This window comes from Pelodiscus sinensis, chromosome 32, assembly GCF_052426305.1.
Source record: "Pelodiscus sinensis isolate ZL-2025 chromosome 32, ASM5242630v1, whole genome shotgun sequence".
Lineage (NCBI taxonomy): Eukaryota > Metazoa > Chordata > Testudines > Trionychidae > Pelodiscus > Pelodiscus sinensis.
The window spans coordinates 10,808,970-10,827,264 of record NC_143083.1 but is presented as its reverse complement, the minus strand read 5'-3'; the positions used below and the strand labels follow the sequence as shown (position 1 = coordinate 10,827,264).

At 46.4% G+C, this 18,295-nt stretch overlaps 1 protein-coding gene across 5 annotated transcripts in view; it reads right to left on the bottom strand.

The window, feature by feature from the left end:
- Window positions 1-18,295, bottom strand: part of INSR (insulin receptor) — a 133,896-nt gene that overhangs the window by 7,277 nt on the left and 108,324 nt on the right. For 4 of the 5 annotated variants that reach the window (XM_075902958.2, XM_075902957.2, XM_075902955.2 and 1 more), the window contains 12 exons: window positions 17,037-17,238; window positions 13,726-13,761; window positions 10,853-11,127; window positions 10,444-10,586; window positions 6,753-6,912; window positions 5,630-5,729; window positions 4,655-4,722; window positions 3,408-3,637; window positions 2,942-3,052; window positions 2,680-2,839; window positions 1,266-1,395; window positions 914-1,048 (listed from right to left, as the gene is read on the bottom strand). In XM_075902958.2, the coding sequence (XP_075759073.1) occupies window positions 914-1,048; window positions 1,266-1,395; window positions 2,680-2,839; window positions 2,942-3,052; window positions 3,408-3,637; window positions 4,655-4,722; window positions 5,630-5,729; window positions 6,753-6,912; window positions 10,444-10,586; window positions 10,853-11,127; window positions 13,726-13,761; window positions 17,037-17,238 (1,750 nt within the window). The remainder of the gene's footprint in view (window positions 1-913; window positions 1,049-1,265; window positions 1,396-2,679; window positions 2,840-2,941; window positions 3,053-3,407; window positions 3,638-4,654; window positions 4,723-5,629; window positions 5,730-6,752; window positions 6,913-10,443; window positions 10,587-10,852; window positions 11,128-13,725; window positions 13,762-17,036; window positions 17,239-18,295) is intronic. The other variant, XM_075902956.2, reaches the window with a different exon arrangement.

Here is an 18,295-nt window from a genome sequence, read left to right as displayed (position 1 = left end):
CAGCTATTGCAGGCCACCTGATCATATAAACTTGGGTCGTAAAACTGACAGCCCCCCTTAACAACTAGTTTGATCCACTACGCCTATGAGAGGCCATTCCAGAACCGGCCTCCTGTAATGATCATAAACCAAATTTCCAGTCTTATTTTACTCATGGCCACTTGATAATCATTTTTTATTCTTTTTTCCTAGTCTGTTTGGTGTTCTCGTTCTCGTTCCCTCTCCCTCTTCCCCTCCCCCCCCCCTCAAATCCTATCTACAAGAAGTTTCTCTTTCGTGTCTGCCTGCATTTCTGCTACCCAGTATTTGCTCTTTCCCCATCCCTCTCATCTCTACCCACCCTGCCACTCCTCCTGCCACGCTGCTCCCATGGGCAGCCCAGGTCCTGTTCATATTCCAAACATAGGTTCTGGAAGATGATGGCTAACACATCAGACCCCACGCAGTCTTCAGCAGGTTAGGTTTGGGGAGTAGGACGCAAACAGCCCCATTGCCACATATAAAATGAAATGCCAGAGCTAGCAACTCATCAAGCATCGTTCTAGAAGGGCTTTGCTGGCAGCAGGACATTCAGCACTCCAACTCCCAGGAACCAGCACTCCCGGGGCCTTTGTTGACATTTACTGGGAGATCAACAGTGTGGAGATGGATCTTGCTAAATCAACTGCTGATCGTGCTCCCCTCTACTCCGGTACTCCACTAGGTCACAAGGAGAAAGGGAAGTGGATGGGAGAGTTTCTCCCCTCGACCCTCCACAGTGGGGACGCCGGGGAAATTTGAACTAAGGTACACTGACTCCGGCTATGCTCCCTTCATCAGGATGGGAGGAAGGTGAAATTATAGCCACCTTCACTGGCCATACCTTAACCCAAGGGGCACAACTTGTCGGTTCCCACTCGCCTCTAGTACTTACAGTCGCTCTGGACAGTTGTCTGGCTGATCCAGGTATCCTCCATCCATTACAAATTTTAGCACCTGTTCGTTCGAGAGTCCCTGGTACGGCTGCTCCGCCAAGCTACTTATCTCCCATAGGACAACTCCAAATGACCTGCGAACAGACCAACCCACTGATCAGACGGATATTGAGGCTCCAGAGAAGATACTGTTCAGCTGACATTTGGGGCAGGAGAATTTTAGAACATGCATTAGAGGAGCTGCTTGAGAGTCTCATTTCTTGCACGGTGAAGAATTTAACACACGTATGCACAGAGAGGCACCTGTGTCACTTATTAGGGCTCCTATCAGGAATGGAGAAAGCAACTTACCACCCATCTGAGTAAGCAGTGAAGACACCATCCTTTAGCGATTCGGGTGCCATCCACCTCACAGGCAGCAGCCCTTTGCCTCCTTTACGGTAATAGTCGGTCTCATAGATGTCTCTGGTCATGCCAAAGTCTGACAAAAAAGATTAGGATACGTTACTGATGCCATGTGCGGAAAGGACTCCGGTTTCTGTAACGGGCACATTGACACAGTGTGTATCAGGGCCAAGCACACACAGTGCAGGACTCCTACCTACATCATTCCGCTGGTGTCTTCCACAATCATTTCCTGGATCTCTCTGCCATGTGGGTGCCACTGTTGCTTGCCTTAGAGCAGGGCTACTCAACACGTGGCCTCTAGGCTGTGTGCGGGCCGCAGCCCATGGTGCAGTTTGGGTTTACACGGGGCTCAACATGCAGCCCATGGGTGGGAGCCAAAATAAAAAAGTAGTCAATATAATGGTCTTCTGTTGATAGTATTCATGCCCGTCAGTGTGAAAGAAGCTATTTGCATATATATGCAACCACACTTAAGTTGCGGCACTCGGCATGTGCTGCGAGCATCATTGTGGCCCGCGGTGCTTCCAAAGTTGAATAGCCCAGCCTTAGAGTCTGTCCTGCCTGGCAATCGCTCTTCCCATAGAGCACGTGAAGTTAAGCCATAGAAAACAGGCTACTGTGACTTGACCTACAACCTGAGCCCACAACACCCCAACTTTCAGTCATGAGACTATCTTAAGAATAAGGGGGGCAGAGAACATTTCCCTCCCATCCTTCCTCTTCCTAAACTATGAGTAGCCATGGCTCCATTCCCCTAGAACGGAAACTGTCCCAGTTGTAACTAAGCTCTGTTTTGCTGATCTGCTTTTGATAAACACAGAATTATTTTTGGCCTGAAATTCCAAGTGCCTGGCCTCAGAGCAGAGGAAGCTTTGGGGAGCAGGAGAGGGGGAGAGTTTGGATTATTTGTCGACTTAATTCAACTAGTGTTAAGGGCTTGGTTTAGGTATTTGTCCTTCATGAAAACCTGCCCTAATCACATCTTCAGCACTCCTAAGCTTTCAGTTTATGTTCCATGAGAACAGGATGCTCTCTCCATCACCATCCTTATGGAAGCAAGAAATAATACGACATTCCCCAAAGAGCTCTCACTAGAAGAAGTTATTAACTGCACTGCAGTAGAAAATACAGAAAGCTGCAGAGAGACTCCCCACACAATCCACTTACCAAAATGCCTGCAGGTCCTTCTGCAAGGCAGGTGAAACAGGAAAAGATGTTGGGCAAAGAAGGTTAATCTTAGTGAAGAACTTTAAAGATAGTTAAACATCAGCTGGTTTGTAGCACTAGCGTAGGTTCCACAGAACCTCCTTCTCAACAGGTAAGGATTAATATTAGATTTGAAGCACACATTACATACCTCCAATTTTTACAGTAAAATCTTCGGCAACCATACAGTTACGGGCTGCGAGGTCTCTGTGGACAAACTTTTTGGCATTCAGGTAAGCCATGCCATCGGCAATCTCTGCAGCCATCTGGATCATCTCTCTGAGAGTTGGTGGGGGACGGCCGGGGTTATTCTGAAATTAAGACATAAAGTAGTAAGACCAAAGCAAGTCAGTCTGTTTTATGAAACACTCCCTCACCCCACGCACTCCGTATCACTTCTCTCCCAGAAATACCTCAGCGTCAGGTCTCAGGGAGCGAAGGTAACTTTTCAGATCTCCATGTGCCATCAGTTCCATGACAACCAGTGTGGGTTGTCCTTTTGAGACCACCCCTAGGAGGCGAACCTGAAAAACGGAAATGGGGATTCTCTCTCAGCTTTGTGTCAGTGCATGCAATGGGCATTGCACACTTGTGAAAACAACATTTACAATGAAACCAATACTTTTCTAGCACAAGCCAAAAGTGCTGTCATGGGACATGCTGCCCTCTCACGATGTGGGGTTTTGAAAAAGCACAAGGGAAATTATACAGGAAGCTGCACTTTCCGGACACTGCCCATCCCTCACATGGATTGATTTTGCTTCCCTCTTAACTGGTTTTTTCATCCTGATCCTCTAGCATTACAAGCACCACAGGAACTTCAGTTAGAAGGTGGGATTTTCAGCGGCAAGTCATTTTAGGCAGAGAAACATCACTTACCACGTGATGGCAGTTGAACCCTTTCATTACAGAAGCTTCATTCAGAAACTCGATGCGCTCCCGGAGGCTGGCAGATTCGTTAACGGTTTTCACAGCTACCCGAGTCTCTGGTTCCCCTTTCACTATGTCTTTGGCTATCCCTTCATACACCATCCCAAAGGAGCCTTGCCCGAGCTCTCGGAGCAGGTTAATCTTATCACGTGGGACTTCCCATTCATCGGGCACATAAACTGTCACATGGAGACAAACATTTCTGAATGAGCAGAGCAGTTATTGGAGAGAGAACCAGTTCCGCAGTCAGACACAGGAGACAGGAGCAGTGACAGTTTCTACCTCAGAAAGCCAGCCATTTACACCTGAGCATGGTGGGTGTAAACCTCCGCCTGATTGGAATAGCAACATTTCATACCCACTTTTCCCAGGTGCAAATGTCTGCCCAAGGGGCGAGGCGAGGAGTATCTCGCCCACAGACAGTAGGAGTGTCTTGCAAAGCACAAGCCAGAGTGAATCTGCAGAGTTAGTGAAAGAACTGCAGAAACAAGTGCACAACACAAGTAAAAGGGTAAATACAATCCACAACCCAGACATCCAGCATTCACTAATTCAAATGCCCACGTCCCACTTCTGTCCTGGATGTCTTATTCCGCACTCAGCTCACTTTCCACAAAGCTATAACAAGTCTAAACCAACAATGGGTACGAAGACACAGTTCTAAAGTTCAACATCTTAATCATCTTGCTGTGTTTAGACTATCAGCTCTGTACAGCAGAAGCCTGGGCAAGAGGACAAAAAGGACGGCTTTAGGAAAGCAACAAGCTGGATTCCAATAAGAGTAGGAAGCGCCTTTACAACCCCATTTTCAGTGGGTCACACAGGGCAGCCCTGAGAAATGCAGGACATGCAAAACATGCAGGTGTTGACTATGATCCATTAGATATTCTTTGCAAAGCATCAGTGTACCAGAGATCTTTGAGAAAAACAGACAAGAGAGGCAGCGTCACCGGCCTTACGTTTCATGCTGCTGCACACAGCTCAAAGTAACAAGCATGGTAATTGCACACCACTTCCCAATAGTTATCCCCAACCCGAAATGTTCTCTTTTGTATTAACTAACTGAGCTCCCCTTCTCTATCTCAGAATTGTTCTCACAGCAGCATTTGCCCATCCAGGAAAAGACAAGTACGTCCTTTTAAACTAGCTGATCTACGTTTCCCAAGTCATAGTTGAGAACCAAGTGAAACGCTCACCATCACTGGCACTCAGGTACTCTGGGTTAGATGATGCATAGAGTGGCCCAGTGGGGCCTTCAGTTTGCCTGGAAGTAAAACAGATACAAGAAAGTTTCAGTATTTCTGCAGTTTTGTGCCTCATGTTTGTCACCTTTAGATCTGTCCACACAGCACAGAAACATCCGACTCGGGCTCGCAGAGCTGTCCAATTGCTGTGTAGACTGTCTGGGGTCAGGCTGGAGCCTGAGCTCTGGGACCCCCCTACCTCACTGCGTCCTACAGCCTAGCTCCACTGTGAGTGCAGATATCTACAGAGCATGGAAACACTCCTGCAGCCTGAACCCCAGGAGCCAGGATCAGCTGGCATGGGCCAGTGGAAGGGGTAGACATCCCCTTACAGCACAGGTGGGCAAGATGCGGCCCCGGGTCCAGATCCAGCCCACCTAACCCTTTGATCTGGCCGCTTTCTATTTATATCCTGCTGCCCATGCCACCGAATTTTCAGGCAGTGGCACAGATAGCAGGATCCTATTTAAATACTCACGGCCGCGGCGCTACCCTGGCAGGGGCCAGAGCCACAAGCCTTTAAATAGCCACAACAACTCTGGGCAGCTGCCAGGCAATACGGTAGCAGTGGGGCCGGAAGCCCTGAGCCCTTTACTGTGTTTTTAATTCAAAGCCTTCAGCTCCAGACAACTCCTCAGACAGCACCTCCCCAAGCCCTGCCCCTTCCAAGGGATGCAGCCGGCCCATGACCACGTATAAAATTCATTAACTGCCCACCCCTGCCTTAGAGTCTCCATGCAGTTAAACGGCACCCAACGCACAACACTCCTGAACTTCAGATCTCCAAAAGCAAGATGTTTGCTAATCAAGTTATTTAGCTGTTCTGCTACACCCTGTCACCGCTGTTAAAAAGCCAGAGAGAACTGCTTGCCTACGTCTTTGGTAAAACATTTTGTTGTTCTGCTGGGAGCGATATAGGTCACCCACCTCTTTTTCACAAACACGTAGGTGGCTCCAATAATTCCAGCAATTATGATGGAAAAAACGACTGGGACGATAACAACAGCAAGATTAGACTGAGGGTTCACTGAGAAAGAGAGAAAGAGAGTAATGTTATGCAGGCTTCCAAGTAGCTTAGTCTCTTCTTCACTGAAATCCCACCCAGAACACCTGCACAGCTGTGAGTGCTGGGTAAAATCCTGCTGAAGTGACAGGAGGAAGGAGGTGGTCGGTGGCACTCAAGAATTGGCCCAACCATGCACAAAGCAGGAATCTTTCTACTCAAACATGCTGTGCTCCACCCACAATGGGACCTCAGCACTTTGACAGTGCACATGATCCAGCCAGTTGGCTAGTTTATGTCAAATGCAGGCAAATCAAAGGGCTTAGGAACATCCTTGATGATGGGAACTTGGAACAGAATCAGAGGCATTAGGCGACTCCTAATAACCCATCTGCTATCCACTGCCTTCTTGCGCTCCTAAGCCCAAGTGTGGAGCAAAGCCATTTCTGGCCCCAAATGAAGGGGAGTGCTTTTCTCACAATTCATATCAATACAGAAGGCAGCTCTTCAGTTTCAAAGAGCCCTTTTCCAGAGGTTTCTAAGCTCACATGGAGGAAAGGAAGTTTGATTTAGCATTAAGCCGTATACGGGTGATCCCCAAGTTACGAACTCATCGACTAACGACTGTTTGTCCTTACGACCAACCTCCCATTAAGCCGGTCCCCGAGTTACGAATGCGATCCGTGTTTATGAACAGTGCCGTCCCATTTAAATGAATGGGGTCTGACTTACGAAAAGATTGAGTTACGACCAAGTGTTTGGTACGTAACTCGTTCGTAAGTCGGGGACTATCTGTGCAGTACAAGGAATGTGCAGCCATCCAGGACTGTGACCTCAGCTTCAGTCTTAATGAATAAGCGAAGGAAAAAACCAGCTTTTTAAGAGACTTTCAAGTTCTCCAATGTGCTTGCTACTGGTAGCCCCCATATCACCCTACTTCTCCCCATACACTTCTAATCCAGTGCCTCTGCTCCATGCTGTGCTCCCCCACTCCAGAGACTCACTCAGATTTCTATTAAAGATTACACTTTGAATAAACAAACTCACGATAATCAGCCATGTAGAAATACGTGGGCTCTGTCCACGACCCATTTCCTGCCAGCGAGGTGGCTCGGATTCTCACACTGTAGTTTCCAGGCTGTAGTCCACGTAATTTACAGCCCTGTTCATTAGCAAACTGCTTTCGGGAAACACAGTGGGGAGGCCCCTGCAGGAGGATGGAAAAGGACAGCTTTACTTCACCGTTTCTTGAAAACACAGTAGTCAGGTGGCCTGTGAAACCAACCTCCCTTCTATAGATTAATCTACAAATCTTCCCGATCCTGCCTCCTCCTGAACCCCAACAGCACAACAGCTCAGGGCCTAGGGAGACTGGCACTGAAGGAGGGCTAACTGGATGTTAAGACTGAGATGATGCTGGAAATGGCAACTTGTGACCAAAGGTTATGAGCTCTCAGATCTGGCCTGTGCTAAGGCAGCTGCTGAATGCTCCAGCAGCAGAGGCCAAGCCATGAAACAAGCATGTGCACTCTTTTGACACACAGCCTCTATTGCAATCGTCCAGGCCCGTCTCACCTTGAGAAAAGACTATTCCTCAGAACTCCCCCAGACTCCCGTGCCAGGGAAGATGAAGTGGTGCACCATAAATCGGTGCTGGCTCTTGCATGTTTGTTTTCAAGAGGACTTCCAGCTGATGGTTATACTCTATAAATTCTAAAGCACCAAGTCACTCAGGGCCTGGCTCCCCAATGGGATGGGGGCTGCTAGCAAGGGTTGTCCCACATTCTGGAGTCTACTCTCCATCCCCAGCTCATTAACAGAGCCCAGATTAACATTAACAGAGCCCAGCTGTATGTGCGTGGAATCTCTGGTCCACATAACATCTGAGAGGAGTTCTGGCTTTTGAGACAGATTTCAGAGTCTCCTAGAGCAGAGATCGCTATGTACATAAGAACGGCCACACCGGGTCAGACCAAAGGTCCATATAGCCCATAGCAGATGCCCCAGAGGGAGGGAACACAACAGGCAATCATCAAGTGATCCCTCTCCTGTCACCCATTCCCAGGCTCTGACAGAGGCTCAGGGCAACCATTCCTACTCATCTTGGCTAATAGATTCATGGAGGTTAGATCCATCAATGGCTATCTAGTTCCTTCTTGAACCTTGTTGAAGCGCTGGTCTTTACAACCTCCTCTGGCAAGGAGTTCCTCAGGTTGACCATGTGCTGTGTGAAAAAATACTTTCTTTTGTTGGTTTTAAACTTGCTACCTATTAATTTCATTTGGTGACCCTTAGTTCTTATGTTACGGGAACAAGTAAATAACTTTTCCTTATTCAGTTTTTCCACACCAGTCATGATTTTAGAGACCTCCATCTTATCCCCCCTTAGTCTCCTCTTTTCTAAGATGAAAAGTCCCAGTCTCTTTAATCTCTCTTCATATGGGACCTGTTCCAAACCCCTAAATATTTTTGTTGCTGTTTTCTGAACCTTTTCCAAAGCCAATGTCTTTTTTGGGATGAGACGACCACATCTGTACGCAGTATTCAAGATGTGGATGTACTATGGTTTTTATATAGAAGCCATAAGATAGAGAATAAAACAGAGACTATTCCCTTTTAAATGATTCCTAACATTCTGTCTGCTTTTTTGATTGCCGCTGCACAGAGTGGATGTTTCCAGAAAACTATCCAGAATGACCCCAAGATCTCACTTCAGTAGTTGTCACTAAATTAGTCCCCATCAGTTTGTATGTATAGCTGGGATTACTTATTCCCATGTGCATTACTTCACATTTATCAACATTACATTTCATTTGCCATTTTGCTGCCCAATCACTTAGTTTATGTAGTTGAATGTGCTAATGAGTAGGCCGCTGGAGCACTGCATGGCAGCTTATCACCTGCATTGTTTATACACATTTGTACGCATTTACCCCAAATCAGAACAGGAAAGCACCATGAGTCCCCAGGGCCCTTCTGCCTTTATCCAGGTCAGGAGGTTGTCTAGGAAGGGCTTTTATTTGCATCACCAGCATCTGGGTGTATTTAAATGTATTTCAACTACAGCGGTATCAATGTATTGCAGCCAGTGGGCAGTTTTCCCATGAAAGCTGCTGAGAATTCTAACACGCAACCAATGGTGATTTTCATTTGGCACCAAATGAACATTCAATACAGCAAAATAAGAGCATTTAAACAAACAAAGGGGGAAGAGCCAGGATGGCCAAGATTTTAGGCTTCCTACCAGCTCATACCCTAGGCACATATTTAACACCCAAGTAGTTCAGTGACTAGCTGTAGTTTATTCCTAACCCCATTTATTCATGAATTCATTTACCAATCTCAGCATATACTCAGCCCACTGCAGGGAGGGAAGAGCTGCACAACCCCTGAGAGTTGGATTTGAAAGGCAAAGAAAGAAAAGCCATAAAAACATGTTGCCCAAAGATCAAGAAAACAAACGAGAACAACAGCTTTGCTGGTCCAAAGGTTAACTCTGCGGGGGTGGGGGGTGGAGGTGGAATATTCTGCTGTTCAGTCAAGGAGGAAGCTCACACTAAGCACAGGGATACAACAAGCAACCAAAGGAAGACAAGAGCGAAATCACCAGCTCTTCCCTTTGAAAGGCTAGGAGCATAACGAGGCCCCCTCCACCCTCATGGTTTTCTTGAACAGCAAAGAGACAAATGTGTATTGGAATGCTCCAACCTTCCCCATTATAACGGTATATCTTGGGCTTGCTTCTCATTGTTTAGGAGGATTCGATCATGTGGGACACGTACTGGGCCTCCATTTTGCTGTTTCATCTGGACACACAAACCCGCTGCCACTCATGCAGAGCTCCCTGAATGGAACCCTGCACAGGCGTGGGGTCTGCCCAGGCAGTTCCAGCTGCAGGGTCAGGGCTGCCCTTCATTAAATCTTTTAATTGTAATTCTGAGATGTACGTCTATATCATTTCCATTGCCTTCTTGTGCACTAAGATTCCTACAGAAATCCCAGCACCAGGAAAACAAGTGAGAGATTTGTGATGAGAACAGTGGTCACTGAAGACACAGATGTGCAGGGCAGAGGGCTGGTAAGTTCACACAAAAAAGGAAACTAGCTTGAAATTAGAAACTAGAGCAACAGGACAGGATGGGCTGCCTTGCATTTCTGGAGCAACATCATGCAAAACAGAACACTCCCAGCAGGTTTCCATGAACCCCTGCAGCCAATCCTCCCTTGCAGCTATAACGTCCACCCTATGGACAGAGCTATGCTCAATGTTATTCCAGCAGCCAGTTGTTACCAAGGAGAGACACACTTCAGGATACTTTCACCATCACGGCAAATCCCAAAGGGATGTGATTTTGAAGACTGAGCACCATCCAGATCGTACTCTGGTTATATCTTTCAAGGAGGGTCTAACCGTAATTGTCAGTTGACATCCATCACTGGCAATTTTATCATGTCAAAGTTTCTGGAAACCACACGATTGCCGGCTGTGTCACAGCATTCCTTGGTACACACACTTTAGAATTCATCGGTCTTTTATTCCAACATGTCCATACCAAGAAAGCCACTGAATCCGGTGATGGAAACAGCCTCTATCCTGATCTTGTTCTGACTCCAGGGATATGCAAATTCAACCTCCCAGCTACCATTACCAACCATCTCCCCACGTTTCATCAAGAGCGTGAAGTGCACACCTCCTCACATACCATCTATGGACAGGCTGAATGCAAGAAGCTCTCACCTCTGGTTCCCCAAGACGTCCATAGTACACTTCATATAGCACAATTAGCCCATTCGGCTCCTTTGGCTCCTGCCACTTCAAATGAACAGCATTTTTTTCGACCAGCTCGTGGGTAACTGGACCAATAATATCATCTGCCTTTGCTAAAGACAACAGATTATTTTCAAAGTTATGTTTAGAAAAAGCATTTTTTTTTTAAGTTCTAAACTATCTTGCAAAATACAAATCTGGTCCAACCCAATGCATCACCCTTTCCCATCTAACCGCCAAACAGCTATCTTTATTGGCAACATGTTTATAACGATGCGAGTCCCAAAGCATTTTCTAAAATGCAGCTAACATACCAAGGAAATGGCCATTTAAAAAGAATTCGATTCCCCTTAAGCAAAGCTCAGGAAAGGCAACTCACCTTCCGGCATGGTTCTGGCACTAACATATGCAGCAACACTGCACCGGGATTCTTGGGCATCATGGTTGCAAGCATGGAGCTCAATGCGATACCCTGTAAAATGCCGTAGACCTGAGATAACCAAGGACTCCTTAAATTTCACACTCGCAAAAGATTTCTGTTCCTCTGCATTTTCTGGTGCCATGGCAGAGGAGGTATTCATTGAAGATGCGACAGTTGGTACTACCACTGTGGCATTTGCCACACGACCAAGATCTCTTCGTTTTCGTGATGGCCTGCAGAACAGCACATTTAAGAAATTATGCACCATATTTCATGCAAACATGTTTATCTGGCAGTTCAGAGTTTAGCTGAAAACTCAAATGCAAGTAGAGCGCACTTGCAACGCAGGACAAGCTAAAGACCTCACAACTTTTTCTTCTAACAACCCTCTCAATATTTCTGCAGAATGCTGTCTTCCAATGGTGCCCATGGGCCTGCTTGACCTTTGTTTGATAATTATACATGGAAAAAATAAAGGCTAAGGACAAAGTATGCAAGGACCCGTGTTCTCCCAGTTCAGCACAGCTGAACATGACAATGGTGTTACTAATCTGAGGGGTACACAGAGGGTGCTACCTTAACAAGACTTCAGTACTTATGAGTTGGCCCTGCATTTACTGTAGCTTGGATTATTTGTACAGGATCATGTCCTAAGTAAGCCCTGAGTTTGAACATATTTGGAGCTGCATATATTCCAGACATCCTAAACCTACTAGGGATGTAAGCGACTAATTAACTATCCGACGAGCAAAAGCTTATCGGATAGTCAACACACTACTCGACTAGTTGCTTCCCACCCCCCTTGTTGCCTCTATCAGAAAGAGGCAGAGGGGGGTGGGAGGGAGAGACGGGGGACTGGGGGAATGGAAGGGGCGCTGGTTGCCCCCAGCTCTCTGGGAGGGGGCAGGGACGCAGCAGCAGCGTTCCGCCTTTGAAATGCACAAAAACACCTACTGCAGAAAGTCCGACATGGAGCCTCTGAGTCCCCTGCTGGCCCCAGGCTTCATGCGGCATTTCAAACAACTGGGCGGGCTCTTGCTACATTTCAAGGTGGAAGTGCCCTTATCGACTAATCGAATAGTCAATGGAAATTCCATCAACTATTTAATTAGTCGATTAATCTAATTTTAACATCCCTAAAACCGACATTTAAAACTCATAAGACTGGTTTCATGGTTCTCTGGAGTGTGCTCACTACTCTAAACCCTATAGATTCTGTTTTGTACACAAAGAGAATTTTTACCTTTCCACACTGAACAGGTCTTGAATGTTCTTTTCAGTATTTTAAAGAATAAAGTTAAATGAAGATCCCAGTATTGCCAGATTCACATTGCACACATTAGTAACATTCAGTAGTGGTTAACTGAAGGTCTTCTTTCAAATTATTGTATATTAGTTAGAGATTTGCTTCAACTTCTTGCTGTTGTGACTATCAAGTTGTCAGAAATGGACTTTGGCAGTCCCCCCTACTATAAGAAAAAGCTGATAGTTAACTTCCAAGCCTGAAAAGGGGACACTTGTTTCATTAGAATTTAGAACTGAGCACTAGCCAGATTTCTTTTTTTTTTTTTTTTTTTTTTTTTTTTTTAAGCATTATGTTAAATCAAGACAGTTACACTCAGTATTTGAGTATTTGCAACTGGGAGTTTCAGGCTGGGAACTCAGAAAATTATGGGATCCAAGTTATATCAGGAACAATCAATATTAGTTGCTTGAGGGGAATCCATGGCTCCTGTTTCCCTCCATGAGAGTTTTCTATCACTCTCTTACTGGACAACTTAAAATCCAAATCACATGTTAAATACAACTACAGGCAGTCCCCGGGTTACGTACAAGATAGGGACTGTAGGTTTGTTCTTAAGTTGAATCTGTATGTAAGTCGGAACTGGCTCCAGATTCAGCCACTGCTGAAACTGATCAGTTTCAGAACTGGCGTCCAGATTCAGCCGCTGCTGAAACTGATCAGTTTCAACAGCGGCTGAATCTGGACGCCAGTTCTGACTTACATACAGATTCAACTTAAGAACCCCAGGCATCCCCAAGTCAGCTGCTGCTGAAACTGATCAGCGGCTGATTCCAGGAAGCCCGGGGCAGGGGCTTCCTGGAGTCAGCCACTGGTCAGTTTCAGCAGCGGCTGACTTGGGGACGCCTGGGGCAGAGCAGCTGGGGTGCTGCTGGGTTGGTCCAGTAGCGCCGCCGCTCCTCGGTGCTACTGGACCAACCCAGCAGCACCCAAGCTGCTCTGCCCCAGGCATCCTGATTCAGCCGCTGCTGAAACTGACCAGCAGTGGCTGAATCAGGACGCCTGGGGCAGAGCAGCTGGGGTGCTGCCGGGTTGGTCCAGTAGTGCCCAGAGCGGCGCTACGGGACCAACCGGCAGCGCCCCAGCTGCTGTACCACAGGCGTCCGGAGCAAAGCCGCGGAGCACGGGGGCAGCGGGACAGCCCAGACGCGCCGTGGCTATCCTGCTGCCCTCGGGCTCCGCGGCTTTGCTCTGCTTTGCTCCCCGTCTCCCTGGTCTGCAGACCAGGGGGACGGGGAGCAAAGCGGCGGAACACGCGGGCAGCGGACAGCCCAGACATGTCTGGGCTGTCTGCTGCCCGCGTGCTCCGCCGCTTTGCTTCCTCTCCCTGGTCTGCTGGAGACCAGGGAGACGGCCCCGTTCGTAACTGCGGATCCGACGTTTACAAATGCACAGTTTACAAATGCAACAAGCCATTGAAGCAAATCTTTGCTGCTGAATTGAACTTCCCAATGCCACCCTCAGACTATCAAGCAAATGATTGGCTAATTAAAATTGCAGCAAGTGAGTGTATGGGTCAGGTTTTTACCTAGAGTCCTCAGTTCCATTCCCTGATGTTATTTTTCTGAAAAAACAAATGCAACCACTTTGAAAGCAGAGCTAAAAATGTCCACAAAAATCAACATTATGTTTTGCACAGTAATACGGACATATTCACTGGCATGAGAGAACATGACACCAATGGCAGGCTCAGGACAGGACAGTCTCAGCTTTAGATTTCTCTTCCTGTAATTACTAATTAACTCCAGACAAACCATTTTTTAAGTTGTTGTTCTCCCAACTTGCGCACTGCTCTGAACTATGCCCTCTAACAATAAGGCAGAGTTCAAAGATGCAATTCTAGGTCACAATAAAAAAAAACAGATTGCCTCCCACCCAGCCCAAGGAATCTTTATGGTTAACTAGAATCTTGTTTACACTTTACAATTTAGCTCTTCCCCATTGCTTACAAAGTGTCTGCTCAGCAGTTCCAAATCTGAGATTGTTTTTCTTTTTCCGCAACAGTATCTCCCTGATGAGAGCTTTGCTAACCGAGAGCTGTGAATGGACAAACATAGAAAGGACTCTTGAAACACTAGAGAATAAGAACCTTCTGAAGCTGCAAACTCGAACTCCTAGCCTGTATTGTAGTAGATCAGGGTAGTCAATAGGCGGACTGCAGGCCAAATGCAGACCACAAGATGCTTTTGAGCAGATCCCAAAGTCTTTTTAATTACTCATCATTACTATTGAGATTTTTATTATTATTATTTTCTCTGCTGTCTAGACCTTGACTATACCTTGATCAAGTAATCTGAATCTCGACAAAAAACAATTGATTATCACATCCTAGTTTTAAAGTAACTCCCTTATTAAACCCTCACTGCTCTCCTCCTCACAGTTGTTCCAGCTTTTCTTTCCCTACAAACCCAGGCTATTGTGGTGGCTTCAGTGGTTTGCTTTGTGAAACTCCTAGCTCTTGTCTCCACTCCCAGTTCTTCCTGTCCCTAAGCAAGCTGGGGCTGGAAGCACTGAAGAGAGAGTGAGCCCTGGCAGAATCAGATGATTTATTGGCTCAGTAGCAGTCTTATAGCTCTGACTCAGGGTGAACTCTGGGCCCCAGGAATCTAGCAATCATTGTCTTTTTGGGAGGAGGGGGCATTTAAGCCTCGCTCTTTATTTTTTTCCTCTCCCCAGTGCAATATACTCCCCATCCCTCCCTTTGAACACTCATGTTTTAATTGCTTTTAAAGCCTGTTCCTTATTGTTGCTCATCCCTGTGTGAAAATCCCTCCAGTACAACAAACAAAGCGATAAAGAAGAAACAAAACAGCTTCTGAAAATCATTTTGTTCAGCTGTGAGAGGAAGTCACAAAGGTCCAAGCTGGGGTGAAAAGGTCCTTACCGAGGGCTATGCAAAGGCAGTGCTTTTAGAAATCCAACCCTGCTCTGTCAATGCAAAAAGAAGTTGGCCTTCAAGACCCACTCCACCATTGGCCAAGAAGCCGTCCTTGTGACACTCCTTCCCAGCCAAAGTTGATAATGTTAGACCAAAAAAAAAAGGGGGGGGGTGAAAGGGGTGGTGGTGGAAGAAGCAACAGTGGGATTCTGTGTGGCCGAGAAGGATGGGGGGGGGGGGGGGCAGGGCACAGCATCGGGCACAGACAGTACTCACAGAATGGATCTCTTCTAACTCACAGTGAAGAGGAAAGGAGGAGGAAAAACACCAAAAGGCAGCAAGGAGTCAACAGGGAGTGAGAAGATAAGCCTGTGAGGCACACAGGAGGCAGATGGGTCCCTCTCCACTACCCCTACCATCTTCTGCTTACAACCCTGCACAATTTCATAAGCCTCCAGCTAGCTTCTTCCGAGGACCTGGCCTTCCTTCTCATGACCACGAACAGGCTCTGGCCTTGAAGTTGGGTTTCTGCAATGCTGTCAGGGAAGACGCCATGGGCAGCAGAAAACGAGATATGGAACTATATACATATCCCATTCTGATGCCAGACCCGGGATAAAGTTGCCCTGCAGCAGATCAGCAAGTAAGAAACAGCAGCAAAACAACCTCTAATTCACTTTGCCACAGGCTGAAACCCATCATAAAAAGATACCCTAGCACTAGCAGGCAGACTGCATGTCAATAGGATGGAGTCTCTGCTGCGGCTGGCTTATGACAGCAAAGGGGCCCTGTACTAGTAAATTAATTAATGTTAACAGGGCTAAAGGTTTCTTCCTTAGCAGGCTGACAAGGTAGTGTGTCCTGATTCTTGGTTTCTTAGAATACATATCCCAAAAATTGGCCTGAGAAGCATCCTGGACTGGCTTCACAATAAAACAATAAAAAAAAAAATTACATAAAAACAGTTTGCCTAGATCAAGAGGATATTGCCTGTGTGAGAATGGCTTGTGTCCATTCTGGCTGTTAAGTACCAAGTCCTGGGCAATTCCCCTGCAGCTCTCGCTCAGAAATTTGTTCGTCTGCATAGCACAAGCAGCAAGGAAATAGCAAAGTAGAGGACTTTGCAGATGCTTGCATGTGCTAAGGGCAGGTACCACTCGCTCAGGCTCACAAGGAGGAATGCTGTTTAATAGCGCACGTCTAATAAAACCGTTCATTGTCATAGTTTGGCCTTTGTCAGGGGCGGCAAATAAATATTTTCTGGTTAAGTGTAACCAACAAAGCGTAGATTCGATGCCTGAAACTCATTAGGATAGTTTAGAGAGCAAATTACTACCAACCCCAACTTGATTCCCATAGTGAATTCTCTGCAACTCGTATGAAGTGCGAGCACAGTCAATGCCACTTAATGTGACACACAGTGTGTTCCATTCAAAACAGGCCATTTACCACCCACAGCAGTTACATTCCTCATGGTATTGGAGGCATTTCCCATGCTAAGTACAGGGAAGACCGCAAATACCGCAGTAAAAGACAAGGTTTGGGCATAGTAAACTTCCCTTTTTCTTCTTTTATTTTTAAGTGGCTAATGCACAAAAGCTTCAAGAAAGTTTCAGGCAGAAGAAATGGCCATTTCTGGCATCATATGAGTTTAAATAAGCTTCCAGGTTTTTAATAATGCGCTGAGATTTCTCAGTTTATGAGGTCAGGCTGAGGAGCGTACTGAGAACAGACAGCACATTAGGGTCTCCCCAAATGGAGGTAACATCAGCTGTTGGCGTTCTAGTTTCACCAGTCTCTGTCACAGAGCCATCCAGCTATTGCTCTAATCTAGACTGCCCTGGAAACTTAGCACCCTGGAGAGACCAGCAACACGATCAAACGCTTCCGTTTCACTTTGTCAATTTACATTTCTCCTCCCCAAAGCCAACTAAAGCAGCAGCAGCCACAGAGCTTGTTACCTGGGGACAAACACTTCATTGTGGAGGTAATTCTCAAATGTTTTGCGGAAGGCAGACTCTTCCTGCTCCTTCTGTATTTGAGAGTCAGTTTTTGGACAGGAACAACAATCCCCTCGGGCGTCCTCTTTTTCACTTTGATTATTTTTATGAAGGTCTTCAGATTCAGAATGGGGAGACCAAATCCTCGATGGCAATTTTAGTCCTATGGCAAAAATAATTCTTATATCACTCACACACCCTGCAAAAGTCACTGGTTGGTTAGCAAAGAAGTTGAAAGTCTCAGATTTTTTTTAAAAAGTCAGAACTAGTTCCAGGTTATTCCTTGAAACCCACTGGGTTGACATGAATTTTTGGCCTGCTCCTCACCCATGGAGCTTTGGAATCCAGATGCTGCATCCCGACTAGTAGCTTGTCACATGTACACCATCAGCAGCATACCATCCTGCCATGGATGAACCATTCCAATTAACTGCTGAACATTCAGTCAGCTCAGCTTTGCCATGCTGGGCCAACATGCAACATAGCGGATACGCTTCTCAGCCCTGAAAGGGGGCCTGTATTGGCAGATCAGAGGTTGGAAGTATGATCCCAGGTGAAGCAGAGTTCACAAGTCAATGGATGTTTATGACATGCTGAGAAAGACACTGGTGACATGTTTAAGAGCTTACACTGGCTTTCAAACTAGGATTAAGCACAGTACATCCCTGGCTGTAGTCAAAGGGGGGGGTTGTACCATGGCTTGGCCAGCTGTGGTGGGTGAAGCCAATAACTTGTAACTAGGAGCTGCTGGACCATAAAACATTCAGTCTGGTCCTCTCACATTCGGGGCCTAGAAGTCTCTAGTCTGCAGATATAGCCTCTGGCCCCAACCTGTCCTTGTTCTGTCACAACACTTACAGACAGTGTGATAATTAAACTGTGTTGTAGCCAAGTGGGATTTGACCACGATTCATCCAGTCAAGTAGGGACAGAGCCACAAATGACAGATGTAGATCTTGAAAGACACCAGTAAATCTCTTGCGCCCCAAGACAACTCTAGAAGCCACAGAGAGGGTTACATAGCATTCCAGGATGGTCCCAATTACAGAAGCCCAACAATATTTCATGTCACACTTATTAGCTTTGATAAAATGGGTTGCCCAGATTAAACGAAGCAAGAGAAGACGGCAGATCCCATGAGAGTTGAAAAATCTGAGTTTACTATGTTCAAATCAACCAACCATTCCTCACAATCGCTTATGGCAGGCCTGGAAATAGCA